The sequence below is a fragment of the Condylura cristata genome, unplaced genomic scaffold, assembly GCF_000260355.1.
Source record: "Condylura cristata isolate star-nosed mole 26May11 unplaced genomic scaffold, ConCri1.0 scaffold00004, whole genome shotgun sequence".
NCBI classification, from domain to species: Eukaryota; Metazoa; Chordata; class Mammalia; order Eulipotyphla; family Talpidae; genus Condylura; species Condylura cristata.
Window position 1 is genome coordinate 20,001,372 of NW_004567105.1, and position 15,940 is coordinate 20,017,311.

General features: G+C 30.6%; 1 protein-coding gene across 2 annotated transcripts in view; it reads right to left on the reverse strand.

Moving 5' to 3' along the window:
- Positions 1-1,067: 1,067 nt before the first annotated feature.
- The window catches only part of TMTC3 (transmembrane and tetratricopeptide repeat containing 3), a 29,137-nt gene continuing 14,264 nt past the window's right edge, over positions 1,068-15,940 (reverse strand). Inside the window, exons 10-15 of one of the 2 annotated variants that reach the window (XM_004675835.2) lie at positions 14,873-14,984; positions 12,751-12,854; positions 10,825-10,994; positions 6,087-6,313; positions 4,272-5,078; positions 1,068-1,813 (exon numbers count right to left, since the gene is read on the reverse strand). In XM_004675835.2, coding sequence (XP_004675892.2) covers positions 1,707-1,813; positions 4,272-5,078; positions 6,087-6,313; positions 10,825-10,994; positions 12,751-12,854; positions 14,873-14,984 — 1,527 coding nt within the window. In that variant the 3' untranslated portion in view covers positions 1,068-1,706. Of the gene's footprint in view, positions 1,814-3,209; positions 5,079-6,086; positions 6,314-10,824; positions 10,995-12,750; positions 12,855-14,872; positions 14,985-15,940 lie in introns of those variants that run through there. The other variant, XM_012720686.1, reaches the window with a different exon arrangement.

Consider the following 15,940-nt stretch of genomic DNA (forward strand, 5'->3'; position numbering starts at 1 on the left):
AGAAAAAAGTAAACTAGAATGGTTTATTGAGGGGTATTTTACACAAAACATAAACATACCGATTCTTATAGATTATGAATGCTAATGGATGCGAAATGTGCCATCCATTGGTATGCAGTGTTATTGTTAAAGGAAATGGGTGTGAAAAAACATTAATTTGCCTGAGATAAAATGTTCTGACATTTAATCACTGATACTATCTTTTGCTGCCTCCCTAATGGTAGTGAATAGCAAAAGAGCAAGGCTGTACAATCTTAAGGTGTCTTAGTTTGAGTTACAGATAGATTATGACATTTGAGTTTTCATTTGTGCAATTTAATAATTTAACTTTTAAAATACATGTAAATGTAAAATACTTAATATTTTAGGCTATCTATGCACTAGTTGACTTAGAACCAAACATCATTAGATTGCTAATAACTTGTTGTCATTACCATCACTATCTAATACATAACACCACAAAATCATATGCATCAAATGGAAACCTAAGCCTTACAATTACATTAACTAACATTTATTACTATATTTCAAGAATGGTCCTAGGCAATTTAAAATATTACATATTTTAGTAAATTATATAATATAGAAAATCTCTTCATAACTTTGTGAGGAAATTATTTTCAACATTAGTGTAGAAATGGGACTTGGAGGTTGAATAATTTCTATATTACAATAGTAAAGGTGGTACCAGAATTTGAACCCAGACATACATCACTCATAATGTTTCCATAAAAGTCAGGAACATTTTGCATATAAAACATAGAAAAAATACATCATGACTTTTCAAACAACCAAATATTCTATTATATAGACTTCCAATAGTGTATATGTATAGAATTCCACATCTGAATTTAACTGTCTCATTTTTGTAAGTTAGCTTGTCATTCAGGATAAAAAAAAATCACTGACATCTTTCTCAGATCACTGCTAACAAAACTATCAGTTCTTTCTCTGTGTGGCAAATATCTTTATACATTTTGTATTTTTCATTTTAAACAGTAAAAGGCAATTCAAGTTAAGGTTTTAAAAAGTATCAATTTAATGTTGAATATTTAGAAATATGCTACACACACCATAGAAATATAAAATGCATACATTTTATAACTATTTTTTAATGAACCCTCAAAATGGATGGCTGACAATTTGAAACAGATAAAATTTTGGACAAAGATTGGGGGGGGTTCATTTCAATACAATTTAGTCATGCTGTTAATTAGGAAGTTCTTAAAAAAATAAATGACAAATATATGGATTTCTGAAGTACAAATTGACATACAAATCTATATATTTTCATATTTTCCATTTAAGCATCTTAAAGAGACATTTTATAACATGAAATTCATGGGTCAAATTATATGTAATGAAAAGATTAAGAAGTTTATTAGAATTATTTAGCTCTCATACTAAATATTTACATAAAAGTAAACAAAAATTGCAGGTCAAAATTGCAGACATATTTGTTTTATCTTCCAAGTCATCTGAACTTCAGAAAATTACTTACTGGAATAATTATAAAATTTGCAATTCTGAATGCTAATAAGAAAATATATATAGGAGCAATGAGAAAAAAAATTCTTCATACTGAGAAGTAGAGGAGCATGTAATTGCCCCTTGGGGATTGTCAAAGCTTTTTTAGAACTCTAGGTTAGTAATTCTTTTCTTAAGAGAACTAAAACTACACCCCTTTACCAACACACAAACTAAGATCAGCTTCCTCTTCCAAACTTACAGATAGATGCTGACAACTCTGACCTGTAGGTTAGTGAATAGTGCTTAAATGTCCCCATCCTCCATTTCCCCCAAAAAGGCAGTTCTAAAGGAAAAAAAAAAAAAGAAACCATTATCCATTCTCATCCTATCAGCTTGACCAGTTTTAAGACGAAATAATTAGCCATAATACAAGCAAGCTTTGATGGGATAAATAATAGTTGTTCAAAGAACTCACAATATCAAAACTTAATTGGCTCTGTTACTAATTTTAAAAGTTAATATTTGAGAGATAATATTTTCTTAAACTAATTTAGAGTAATGGGGCTTCATCCAGTCTACAATTTAGAAACACTTCAAGAGCTTTTGGGAAAACTTAGGCATGGACAAATTGTAGGATAGAGTCTATTATTATGGGTCATCCAATGATTCCATAATGATGTAAGGCTTGGGAAACACTGATTTGAAAAAATTAGTTATGGTGCCTTTAATTTAAATTAATTATTTAAAATTCAAATATATGAGCACTAAATTCTAAGTGCATAGAAGGAATTTTTTCTGCAAAAATCATAGGATAACATTAATATATCTTTTAAGCCTTGAACAGTTATATATAACTTTACTAAAACATTACTAAGATTTTTTATTAGTAATAATAAAATGGTGTGCTACTGTGAAAGATTTCCATTCTTTTATGAACTAGCCTTTTTACTTGATCTATAATAGAAATCACTCAGGTACATTTATTCAAGATGTGGAGAGAAAAATAAAAATAACATAGATTTCATTTTTCAAGTCAGAGTATTTGAGGTATTCTCCACTTTTTATCGGGAGCTAAGAAATCATAATTTGATTAAAATTAAGTATTGCTTTAACATTTAACAGAATGACAAGACTCCTAGATCAAAAATGAACTCTCATTGGTATCAGTGCATGCATTAAATTGCCTAAAAAGTAATCTATGACAGGTCCTCAAGGAAACAAGTGAGAGTGGGTCTTTAATGCAGATATTGTTTCTTGTGACCTATTTATAAAACATTTTTTAAAACTTTCTTTCAGGAAAATGGTTTTTGAAACACACATAATTAGAAATTAGTTATCTCAAAGGGATAGTAATACAGTTTTGCTACATCATTAGAAATCAGTTACTACCCCAGGATAACTTGAGCTTTAACATTTTAAATTACAACCAACTTTTTGATGTACAAAAAATTGCTTTGAAACATATTTCAATCAAAAAAAAAAACAGATTTGAATGAATAAATCTGATTTATATCTAGTTTCCAACCAGTTTTCAGATTTAAATCAGCAAAAGTCAACTGATCAGTTTTTTAAACCTGTTATATCAACTATCTGGTATATCTCATAGGTGGACAGCAGGCCAAAAAATGATGAAATTTTGTTTTAACCATAATGTGTGTACATTTAGGAAAATGCAACAGCAATTTATTTTCATATTTGATAAGACTTCAAACAGCTTTATAATTTTATGGAACCTCAGTAGTCAAAATAAATATTTAATAAAAACATACACAATAAAATATCAAGAACTTAGTGTTTAAAAATAAACTTTGTTACATGTTTCACCTTTAGTTAACCAGAGCTTAATTTAGTCATACAAGGTACACAAAGAACAAGATATGATGTTGGAAGATATAAGTAAAGTTCAAATAACACTAAAAAGGTAACACTAGGATGAAAAACTTAAAAGTTTTAATGCAGTTATCGCTAATGGGACTTCTCAATATGATGATCCTAAGAAACATGAATAAAAGTCAGATAGCCATGATTGTGCAATTCATGTTGTGAAATTAATGTAAAAAAATGAAAATACAGTTACATGAGCACCATTAGAAATGTCTGTGTATGCACATTTCCAAATTTAAACATGTACCTGATTAAAAAACTGCATTTTAGAGATTTAAGGACAAAACACAATCATGAAAATACATTCTTAAGCTAAAATGTCATGACCTATTTTTAAAATGTTTCTTCTAAATCCCAAGAATCAACAGAAGAATACAACACAAAGGAAGCCAGTATTCTTTTGTAGTACACAGTCCCGTGGTTAAAACAGGTTACTGAAGAAAAATGAATGTGCTCACTTAGGATTTTTCAATCTACATCCTGATTCTAATAGGTAAGGAAAAATGAAATCAGCTAATAAACAGCTGATAATTCATAAGATAAAACTAATACATGTTTGTTCTGCCCCCCAAGAAATTGTCATTCAGGCCTCAGTTTATTTTTAATTGAGCAGTAAAGATTATTTTGCTGGAAAAACATTCTTCTATAATAAAAGATAAAAATTTGCCACCTACAACGCAAAAGTTTTGCTAAATTCACCAAAACTCAGAAAATTACTGCCATATTTAATTTAATACAAATCCTGGGACTAGACAAGTCTTCAATGAAAATCTTATTTTGAATCTGTATAGTGTAGCTCATGATGGACTGTTGTGTATCCTTACAATTTTTCAAAGCTTCCATTACAAGCAACCACATGATATAGATCGAAGTTCTTTGAAAACCACTGTTACATGATGAAGAGCAATGCTATTCACCATTTAAAATACGTTCAATCTCTTCTAATCTTTTCAAAGCAGCAACTCTTTTCTTCTCAATTTCTTTGATTTCTTTTGTTGTTTTGTGGGGGGTCTCTTTGTCTGTATTTTTTTCTAATTGTTTGGATTTAGACTGACTTTTATTATTGTCATTTGTTTTTATTATCTGTGTGGGCTTGGCTTCACTTCTGATTTCTTTTACATTTTCAATTGGAATTTTTTCTTCTTCTACACCTGAAATCTTAGCAGCTGGGAACACTGGATGTCCTACAAAACTAGATGAGGAAATTTTATCTCTGACTATATTCAAATGACGCTGAATATATTCTTCATGTGGTGCTAATGCCAAAGTTTCAACCAGGCATCTTTCAGCTTTTAGTAAGTCCTTTTCTTCAAAATAAACAACACAAAGATTGTGTTTTCCTTGAACATTACTTGGATCCATCTCTAAAATTTTTTCAAAACACTTTTTTGCTCCAAGTATATCCTTCTTTTGATTCATCAGAATGTCTCCCTTTAATATGAGACCCTTAATATGATCAGGATAATATCTGAGTAATTCTTCCAAAATTGGCAATGCCATTAATTCCTTTGCAGTTTGAGAATACAGAAGAGCCAGGTTAAACAAAGCACTTCTGAAATCAGCTTGTAATTTTATGGCTTTCTTCATCCACATCTCTGCTTCAGCATCCTTTCTGTCATCCATGGCAAGCATCCCCAGATTAAAATAACCATTTGCATCTTGTGGTTCTTCATTTATATAGCTTAGAAGTCGTCTTCTAGCTTCAGGTCTAAGTTTAACCTCACCTTTGGAAAAAAAAATTACAGTTAGCAAGCGAATTAAGTCTAAGAAAAAAAGCAACTTTCAAGTACTTATCTAGTGAAATTACAAAGGAACACAGCAAAACAAGCAATTGGTTTACCCAAGTCAAAAAGCAGGAATCAAAAAACTCTTAAGTCTTCTAAAAATGTTAAAAGCATTGAAATGAAAACTGGTTTCCTTTCCTTTAAGTAGTGATAATGCCTCAAAAACCAAAAGGAGATAATTATCTCCTTATAATTTAGAATCTAACTGGGAGCAATAAAAATTGGAAAATAAATCTCATCTTACCCTAGCCGTATGAAGTTAGGGTAGATATTAAACTTGGTCCTTACTCTCTAACTTGTTAAGTAAAGAATTAACATAGTAAACTCAAAGATCCTCTTTCATTCTAAAATAGTAAGATTTTATAATTCTATCATTTTTGAAAAAAGTTTTTAACAAGTAACTGTTACCTAAAACATGTAAATACATTTTCAAATATAAAAATGAAGATTATACACCATGTAGATTGCCAATATTAATTGGTATTTAAATTCCTAGGTAATACAGATCCTGATATAATAATTTAATTTTGCTAAATTACAGAAAAGTAGGGAAATATGACAGCTCATAAAACAGTAAAACTGGATATAAAAAGATACCAAAAGCAATTATGCAAAAAATTTTGCAAGTTCAGATAACTTGGGTAATATAATATTTACATATGTGATTATATTTCAAAGCCTAAAACCCAAAACAGATTAGCATCACTTGGTAGAAAGACAGCCTGAGAAGTCAGCATTAACATATACCAGAAGAACAGTTAGTGTTGTCAGAAATCTTATTGCATATTACTTGAAAAGTTTGCTTCAATTATTTAAAATACTGTTATAAATCATCCTGACATAAATGATCCACTTATAAAATATTTGCTACAGATAATATAATTTAAGGTTTTATTAGATTTCAACCTATAATGTGTTTAAGTGCAGAGAGATTGTGAGAAAACATACCTGATTCTTGCATTAATATAGCAGAATTGAATAATGCTAGTTTATGCTTTGGATTTAGTTCTAAAGCATGATTGAAATTTTTCAGGGCTTCATTTGGTTCTTTAAGTTCAATATGAACAATTGCCAAGTTGTACCAAAGATCTGCATTATTTCTGTCCAGCTCAAGTGCTTTAAGATATGCTTCTTTTGCTTTGAGAGGTTTATTCATTTTTAAAAGTAATTCTCCTCTGTGGAAAAATAACACAAGCTTTACTTACATTATTACCCTGTAGGTTCCTGCAAGTTTTAAGATTTTCACATATTTATAGCTTTTTCCCTTTTTTCTTAGATTCTTGAAAGTTTTGCTTCAAAAATAACTGTGAAACATAAAAACTGAACTTATTAACTTAGCAATTTGGCTTGATATGCTATCAAATGTTATTGACGAATGAACAAGCAAGCCTGAAAAGGTTAAGCTGTGGAGAGATATCCAAAAAAGGAAGAAAATCAAAATATATTCTTAAAAATATCTTACATAAAGCTAGATTACATTACATCAGAAAATGGAAGCTACCAGTGTGAAAGATAAAAACTGTGAAGAGACAAAGTAATAGCATTTATATGAAGGGAAGAATAAAGAAAGAAATACAGGGTATGGAGAAATTTCACAATTCAAAATGTTACAAATATGAATATACAAAAATCAGAGAAAATGAAAAATTTTTGGCCCATTTCACAGTTAGTTTTCTCCAATGTATTCTGATAACAATGCTTATTCATTAAAAAAAAAAAATGAAAGAAAAAGTTGTTCATGTAGCATGAGAGAGTACCACTGCCACCTGCAGATACTTTAGGGGATTACAACTAGAACTGAGGATCACAGTTTGAAAATCATTTTGGAAAAATTTTAATATGGTTCTATATTCTGTTAAAGACTTAATCAAGAACATTTTGCTAAAACATATATAAAAGCAACCTAAGTATTTATGTTAAAGTTGTTTTTATTGTGATGCTATTGTTGTCTAAAATATCAACATAGGAATCAAATGAACTACAGATATTCTCATTAAAGAAAAAAAGCTACTAATTCATTATAAAACAACCCACTAATCTGATTTCAATAAACACTGCATAAAGATGAATACAGCTGTCCAACTTTTAATCAGATGTTACCTCAAGAAATTAAATTTTGCATTTCCTCCATAGAAACAATGTGAATTAAAATTAGTTTTTTGGGCCAAGTAGCAGAACAAAATTTAATATATAGTTTTCTTCAGATATAAGACAAATGCTCTTGCAATGGAAAACATGTCAGTTTCTAACATGTCATGACAAACCTATCTTTAACTGACAACTAAAAAGTTTCTTTGTGGTAAACACATCAATAACTAGTTACTTCTGAATATGTCCGTGCGCACCTGCACGTGTGTGTGTGTGTGTGTATCTATATAAAACTTTCTAGAAGGAAAAGAAACTTTTTATATATACTTTTCTACATATATGTGTTTGTGTATATACAGAGAGAGAGAAAAGAAAGTTTTTAAGTTAACAAACCAGCTCTACATTAAGCTGTAAAGAGGTAGAATAAGAACAAACTGAGTCTGAAGTTAGCAGAAAAGTAGAAATAAGAAAATCAGAACAGAAATTAATGAAAAAGGGAAAAGAAAAATAATAGAAAAGTACTAACTAGCAAACTAAAAGTTGGTTCTTTGAAAAGATAAACAAAATTGACAAACCCTTAGAACTATACTAACCAAGCACAAATTATCTGCATAATGGATACAAGAAAGTAGAAAATCTGTATAATCCACAATTACTAGGAAGGATATTAAATTAATATCATATGGCCATGTCAATAGACATATGAAATATATGACAAAATTCAAATGCATTAATGGTAAAAATTCTTTAAAATTACCTGCAGAAGGAACATAAAAAAAGTATATATAACAAGTCCACAGCTAATATTATACTTATTGATGAGAAGTTGAAAACTTCCCTTCAAAGATTAGTAACAAGACAAAGGTGTACACTTTATCATACCTATTTAAAACAGCATTGAAAGTCTTAGTTGAAGCAATAAGGTAAGAGAAAGAAACAGAGGTATCAGAATCAGAAAGAGAGTAAAACTGTCACTACTTGTAAATAATACTATTTTTATATATAAAAAATTACAAAAAAGCCTGTTAGATCTAATCAATTCAGTGAAATTTCACTACACAAATTTACAATACAAATAATAGTAGTAGTTCTATACATTAACACTAATATTTCTGAGATAGAAGATGGTTCAATTTATAGTAGTATCTAAAACAATAAAATACTTCGGAATAAATTTAACCAAGCAGGAGATATTTATCTACACTTAAAACTCTAAGACGCTGATGAAAGAAATAAACAAGACATAAATAAATGGAACGCTATTTTATGTTAATGGAGTGGAAAAATTATTATTGTTAAAATGTGAACACTAGGGCCCTCCCTGGTGCAGTGGGTTAAAGCACAGCACTAAGAAGCTTCAGCCACTTCCACATGAGTTTGATCCCCGCCTGCCGGGAGGTGATCCACAAGGCGCAGGAGACCTCTCCTGACCCACTCGCTGCTCCCCTCAGCAGTGTACTTCGTCGATCTGCCTTTTCTGCTCCCCACTGTCTCTGGTGAATCCTCTCACCCTCCCCATCTCTGGCCTGTACCCCAGTTCTATATGAATAAATAAATCTTAAAAAAAAAATGTGAACACTATCAAAAAAATTGATTTTTATCTATAAAATCAATGCATTTCCTATCAAGATTCCAATGGCATTTTCTATATGTAAGTGAAAAAACATTCCTAAAATGTATGTGAAACCTCAAAAGAAATTCTGAAAAAGAACAAAATAGGCAGTATTAAACTTCCTGACTTCAAGTTATACTATAAAGTAATAGTCATCAAAATAGTATGATACTGGCCTAAAAGCAGACAAATAAGTTAATGGAACAGAACTGAGCTCTAAGAAATAAATTCAAGCATATCTGATCAATTTATATTTGACAAGGGAGCCAAAAAAACTCAAATGATCAAAAAATCTTTTCAATAAATGGCACTGGGATAAGAAGATATTTACATATAAATGAAACTAGACCTCTGTTCTTTTACCACTCACAAAAATTAACTAAGAATGGATTAAAGACTAAAATGTAAAACCTGAAATTTTGAAACTCCTAGAAGAAAACATAGGATTAGGCTCGTTAAACATAGGATTAGGCTTGGTAATAATTTATTGGCTGTGGCAATTGAAACATAACAAAAAAATAAAAAATAAGCAAGTGGGTCTACATTAATCTAAAAGCTCTGGCTAGCAAAAGAAACCATCGATAAAATGAAGATTATCTACAGAATGAGAAAAAAAATATTTGCAAACCACATTCTGATGTGTTAATTTCCAAAATACATAAAGAATCCAGATGATGTGGTAAAAAGGAAAACAAATTAACCCAATTAAGAAACAGAACACATGAACGGACATTTTCCAAAGATACATGGAAGGTCAATGAGTACATGAATAGATGCTCAATGTCACCAATCATTAGGTAAATACTAATGAAACAATGAGATGTCACCTAACACCTGTTAGAATGGTCATTATCAAAAAGCTTCATGTGTGGTGCATTATTGGTGGGGTATTAAAGTTGGTACAGCCACTAGGGTAAACAAAATGGAGAATCCTCAAAAAAGTAAACATAGAACATATAATCTAGAAATTCCTTCTAAGAATATAGCCAAAAGAAATGAAACATTAACTCAGATATACCTGCACGTTCATATTCATGCATATTATTTATAATAGCTGAATTCTGAAATCCACCTATCAGTACATCAATGATTGAATGGATTATTATTCAGTCATAAAAATGAAAAACAAGGAAAGTCTACCATTTGCAAAAACAAGGGATGGATCTTAAAAGCATCACACTAAGTAAAATAAGTCAGACAGAGAAAGTCAAATACTGTTACGATTTCACTTATAAGATACAAAAATTGAATCTAAGACACAAAATTGAAAACAACCAACTAAACTTAGAAAAAGAAATCAGATTTGTGGTTACTATAAATGAGAGGAGAATGTAGAGAGGTGGTTAAAAGGTAAAAACTACAAGTTATAAGGTATTGAATAGGTACTTAAGATACAATGTACAGGATAACTATAGTTAACATTGTAATGTTAATAATACATATTGTTGACAATTAACAATACATAGGAAAGTTGTTAAGGCAATAATAAAACCTAAGAGTTTTCATCACAAAACATTTTTTTCCTTTTCTTTCTTTTTAATGTATCTTTATGAATTAATGGATATTAACTTAAGTGTGGAAATTCATAATCCATTATGTTGTATGCCTTAAACTTACATGGTAATATATATGTACTATTTCTCAAGGAAACTAAAAAACAAAAGAAACCTCTTCAGAGCTGGCTATTACAATTATTAGAAAATGTATGTTTCAAATATTTTAAATTAAAATGAATTTGGTAAATAAGAAGCAAATGAAACTAAGAAGTCTTCTTTAATGTAAAATTCAAATTTGCTACTAGAGGTCATTATTTATTTCAAATCAACTAAGCTTGACTGTTAGTTTAAAATAGGTCACACCTTTTGATACTCTTGAGAACCAAGACTGCTAAAAGAAAAAAATTCCCTAACTAGTCAAAATAGGCAAAAGTTCTGGCAGCTTCAGTCTCAATCTTATATAATGACAACTTCAACTGAACTATAATACCTGCTAATGTAAGCCTGCTTAAAGTCAGGCCTCATGCTTATTGCTTGTCGGTAGAGCTGATCTGCTTCTTCCAGTCGAGATTCATTTGTTCGGATAAGGTTGGCCAGATTGATATAAACATTTAGGTGGTTAGGGGCAATTCTGGCTGCATATTTTTTGCCAGGAATAATCTGTTCAGAAGAAAAGGTAGTTTTATAATTTGTTATTTTAGTAACAAATAAAAAAATCAAGTATCCCAGCAGCTTCTCTAAAACATACCAAAGATTATGCCACTAGTTCTACAGCTATACAAAAATAAACCATAAAAATGTAAAGCATCTGTAGTATTCGCAAAATGTAAATTAAAAAAACACTTTGATATTTTTCATTCATGCCAGCTCAAGAGACTATTTTTAGCTTTTTATTTATATATCATTTATGAAGTCATGTAAATTAGAACTTTTAGAGGGTAGGGTCTCTTATTTCTTAGTATGTTTGCATCAGACAAGGAACAGAACTTGGGTTTTCTCTCCTTCAGGGTACTTCACCTGTTATCATATTAACGCTCATGTTGTCAGCAAAATGTTTCCAAATTGTGCAATAGCGTAATTATATTTCAGAATTAAATTATAACCTCACTTGATGAAGTTAGGAAATAAAATTCTCTAATTATTTAGGTAATTACATATAATATATATAGACACAAATTTTCAATGAATATAAATTATATCTGGTAAAAATTTACAACTGAACACAATTTTTACAACTGAACATCTAATTTTTTTTAAATAACCTTTAATAGACATTTAATTTAGCTATAAATGTTCTTGACACAATTGATATTCATACATAGTCTCATTTCATAACCACTGGTGGTAGTATTCTGAGTCACAGGTGCAAAGAATTGAGCTCTTCATCATTTTCATTTTTGGGGACACAAGATCATCAAAACATGAAAATCTCTTTTCTTGATTTTTTTCTTTTATCTCCAACCTCCATTCTTATTCCCCTCCTTCCTATATATCCACATTGTACTCTGCTTGATGTCTATCTGTCCTTGGTGGAGTTGATGCTCTGTTCATGCCATTTTCATTCAAATATTGCTATATGTTTACTTAGCTCAAAACCTCTAAAGTCTAAGACTCCTTCAAACTCCTTTGACTTGTCTGTGTCCCTCAGTTGTCTCACCATCATCTGCACAAGTTCAGTCACCACCTATAGGTTTACTGCTTTACCAGTTCATTGGTATCAGGCTTCAAAAATATTCTCACTATTTTTCTTCATCTGATATTAGAGGCAGACTTTAAAAATTATTTTTCATTGATGATATCCTAAATAAGGTGAGTGGATAACATTAACTGCAACTCAATGGAAAGTGAATTAATTCTTAAGACAGCTTATGATCCAAATTTTTAAGAATTATTAGAAACTATTCAGTCATTTTAACATTCCTATGTATTACCATTAACAAAATAACAGCCCATAGTAAACTGCCTTTTCCAAAGGCACATAAGCTGGTAATGAGCAAAATCAGACTTTGTAAACTTGATGTTGTGTTACAATACCCATTAAATCTTGTATTTGTGTCATTATAGCACAGAAATGCATTCACTCATCAGTTAGTTCTAATTCATTTATTTTTTTATAGGAATAATACTGGAAGTAGTGCTACTGTACAAAAATAAAGTTCACTTAAAATTTATACCATTTTTATATATTTTACACTTAAATATACTTATCTATCTAAAATTCATAACTGAATTTAAACTATAAAATAGACTATAATTTTTTCAAATTAAATGAACTAGACAAGTAAATGTAGTATTTTATATAACAGACCAACAGAAAGTTCATTGAGCATTTATATCAACTTATTTTTATATGAACAGATTGAAGAAAAGGATTCCATTTTGATAGATTTACTAAATATGAATATCTAGTAGATACCTGGGGCATCAGTGACTTTGCCATCATATAAGATTCTTCAGCTTCTTTGGTTCTATTTAAATTTTTATAAGTTCTTCCTACATTCATATGGGCACCAATATCATCTAAAAATTTAAAAAAAAAACTCAATCTTTTATTTGCAAATACATGAAATAGTTCTTAATGTAAATTACTAAGACATGTTTTTAGCAATAAAACAAGTAAAAGATGCAAAAACAGGTACTTTCTCCAACATTTGTTATAAATGTTAAAAGACTAGACAATTACTGAATAAAGTACTATAAGGACAAAAAATAGATATATGGACACAAAATACTGGATGAGTCAAACCTTAGGGATTAACAGTAAGAGAAAACAGGGGCAAAGAAGTTTATATTATTCTCTTCACTATATTTTGCTATAGTATACTAACAGATGTTTCATATCCTTAGTCAAATTGCTTTGGAACTCACTCAAAAAGTATGGCTCAATTCTACAAGTGACAATGACCTACTGGTAAAAAGGATCATCATAATTCCTCGAATTTTTCAGGTGTTATCACTAGCAAATATGTACTCATGATAGCAAAGAGACTATGAAAAACCTTGATATCATATTTTTAAATTTTTGGAATGTGTGTGGAATGAGAGGACTTGCATATTGGGATTCTATAATACTACCAAGGATATAACAGCCTATCTCTTTTAAAACACCATAAATTCCTACTTATTGATAATATTTTAAAAGGCTATGTTAGTAGCATATTATTAGAAACTTTGTCTCTAACAGTCCTTAGTAACTTTATTCAGGAACAGAAAATATACAAAGTAAGGAGGAGATGTGGTTCACGGTATATCGGTATATCGCTGGGCTGTCATGTCTGTTGAGACACTCATACTATGTTTGACTGTTTTAAGATCTTTATATCTTATTCCAAATCTTTGAAATGTGTACTAAGAAATGTAGTTTAAAATTATTGGGTTGTCAGAAAAGTCATGACATGTTTTAACAAAGAGTATGTGAAGCAGCTATCTACTTGCAAGTGTCAGGGCACACATGAGTCAAGCATAATTATCTTAGGCACCCTCTCAGAGGTGAGTAACAATCCTAAGATCCTGCTACATTATGTTTGGACTAGTAATTGTGTATACGGCACAAAAATTGTCAGATACAGTTTAGTTAAAGAATTAGGGGCAAAGTAAGGGAAAATGGGCTGCTCTTTTTGGTTTTTAAATGTGTACATACATGCATCTCATTGGGTATCTAGGGGGAAACAAGGAAAACAAAACAAAATTGAAAACAATAAATACTGAGGCTAGGGTAGTCATCCCCAATCCTGGTGGCAAATAAGAACACCTATGTGAGTTTTAGCTTTTCAGATATCCCAAACTCTATCAAAACAGAATATTCAACAATAGGATCTGAAAATGTTTCCATTTCAAAGACAATTTTGATGTACAGCCAAGGTCCCACCTTAAATCAAATAACCCCGTCTGCTCCTATCCCCTCTACTCTTGATTCCATAATGAGAATCATCAGTATTTATACCAATTGTCTCCAATTATTCTTCTCCACTTCCAAAATTTATTCCTATCAGGCTTTCGCATCTATCATTCCACCAAAAATTGATCATCAGAGCCACCCTAGAATGCTGCTATCTAGAGATTAAAAAGTATTTCTCAAATCTGATATAAGTGCTTCCAACATCAAATCCAATTCAAAATAAGTAGGCATCAAACACTATAGTATTCAATTACTCAGAATAAAGCCTGAAAATAAATTCCATCTTATTTTACCCAAATATAATCAAAATCTTAAAAAACAAAGTAAAGTATTCATGGGCCTGCCCAGGTTGTACAATGGGTTAAAATGCAGCACTATGAAGCTATTACAGTCACTTCAGCATGAGTTCGAACCTGGCCATGTGAGGTGACCCACATGGCGCAGCAGACCTCTCCTGTCTTGCCTGCGGCTCCCCTCAGCAGTGTACTTCGTTGATCTGCCTGTTCTGCCCCCACTCTGTCTCTGGTGAATCCCCTATACCACTTGCCTGTACTCTAGTTCTGTATGCATAAATAAATAAATCTTTTAAAAGAAAAGAAAGCAAAATATTCAAATAGATCTATTATTTCATGATGCTTACCTGGCTGAACATGGGTAGCCTGCAAGAAGTATTTCAAAGCTCTCTCAAAATTCTTTTCATTTTCCAGAGCATGACCCACATTATTCCATAATTTGGCATTATTTTTATTTACCTTAATATACAAGGACAGGTAGAATTAGTTACAATTAAAAATATTACTACTCCAACTAGCACAGATATTCATTTAGTACCCTATTAGGAAAAGAATGCTCCACGGAGATGTCCATGAATGGATGACAGTGTTAAAAGATACAACTTTCCAGTGTGAAGTTGTAAGAATATAACAACTCCACGACACTGTAGTGAACAATACTGAGTTATATATTTGAAAGTTGCTGACAGAATAGACCTTAAAAGTTCTTATCACAAGAAAAAAAATTGTGACTATAAAGGTCATGTTAAATAGTAAGTATAGCATTTTATAATATATACATACAACAAATCTTTATGTTACATACCTTAAACTAATATAAATTTATGTCAGTTACATTTCAATAAAACTGGAGTAACACAAAACCATGGAGATTCTCTATCAGAATGTTTATATACATAGACCAGAATACTTATGCATACATATGTTGTTTGGTATACCATTAGCAATGGAGTGTCCCGGGGAGATAAAAATGGATACAAGAAAGCAGCTAACCACATAATGCTTCATTAAATGTACTCTCTGCTTCTTTCCCATATCAACATACTAAAATCATAGCAGTCTGATTTTATTTAATTTATATAATAAATTAGAATTTTACTAAAATGTCTATTTGATCAAAGGATGGCACTTTTAAAAAATAACTGTTCTTTGCATGCTTTTAAGAGCGGATGTATTTGGACCAACAAATTCCTGAAAATTATGAGGCTCCACTGGTATAGGAATGTAGGTTAATAAAAACAGTAATGCAATCTTACTTTTGGGGGAGAGACTGGAGAGAATCATCTGATTGTAAGAAGACCAGTAAATCAAGAAGTCACATGTAAAATTAGAAGGAGAAAAGGAAGTTAAAAATTTATAGCTCCAAAGAGGGCCACTGGCAACAGAGTGCCTGGGGAAAAAAAAATCTTAATAGC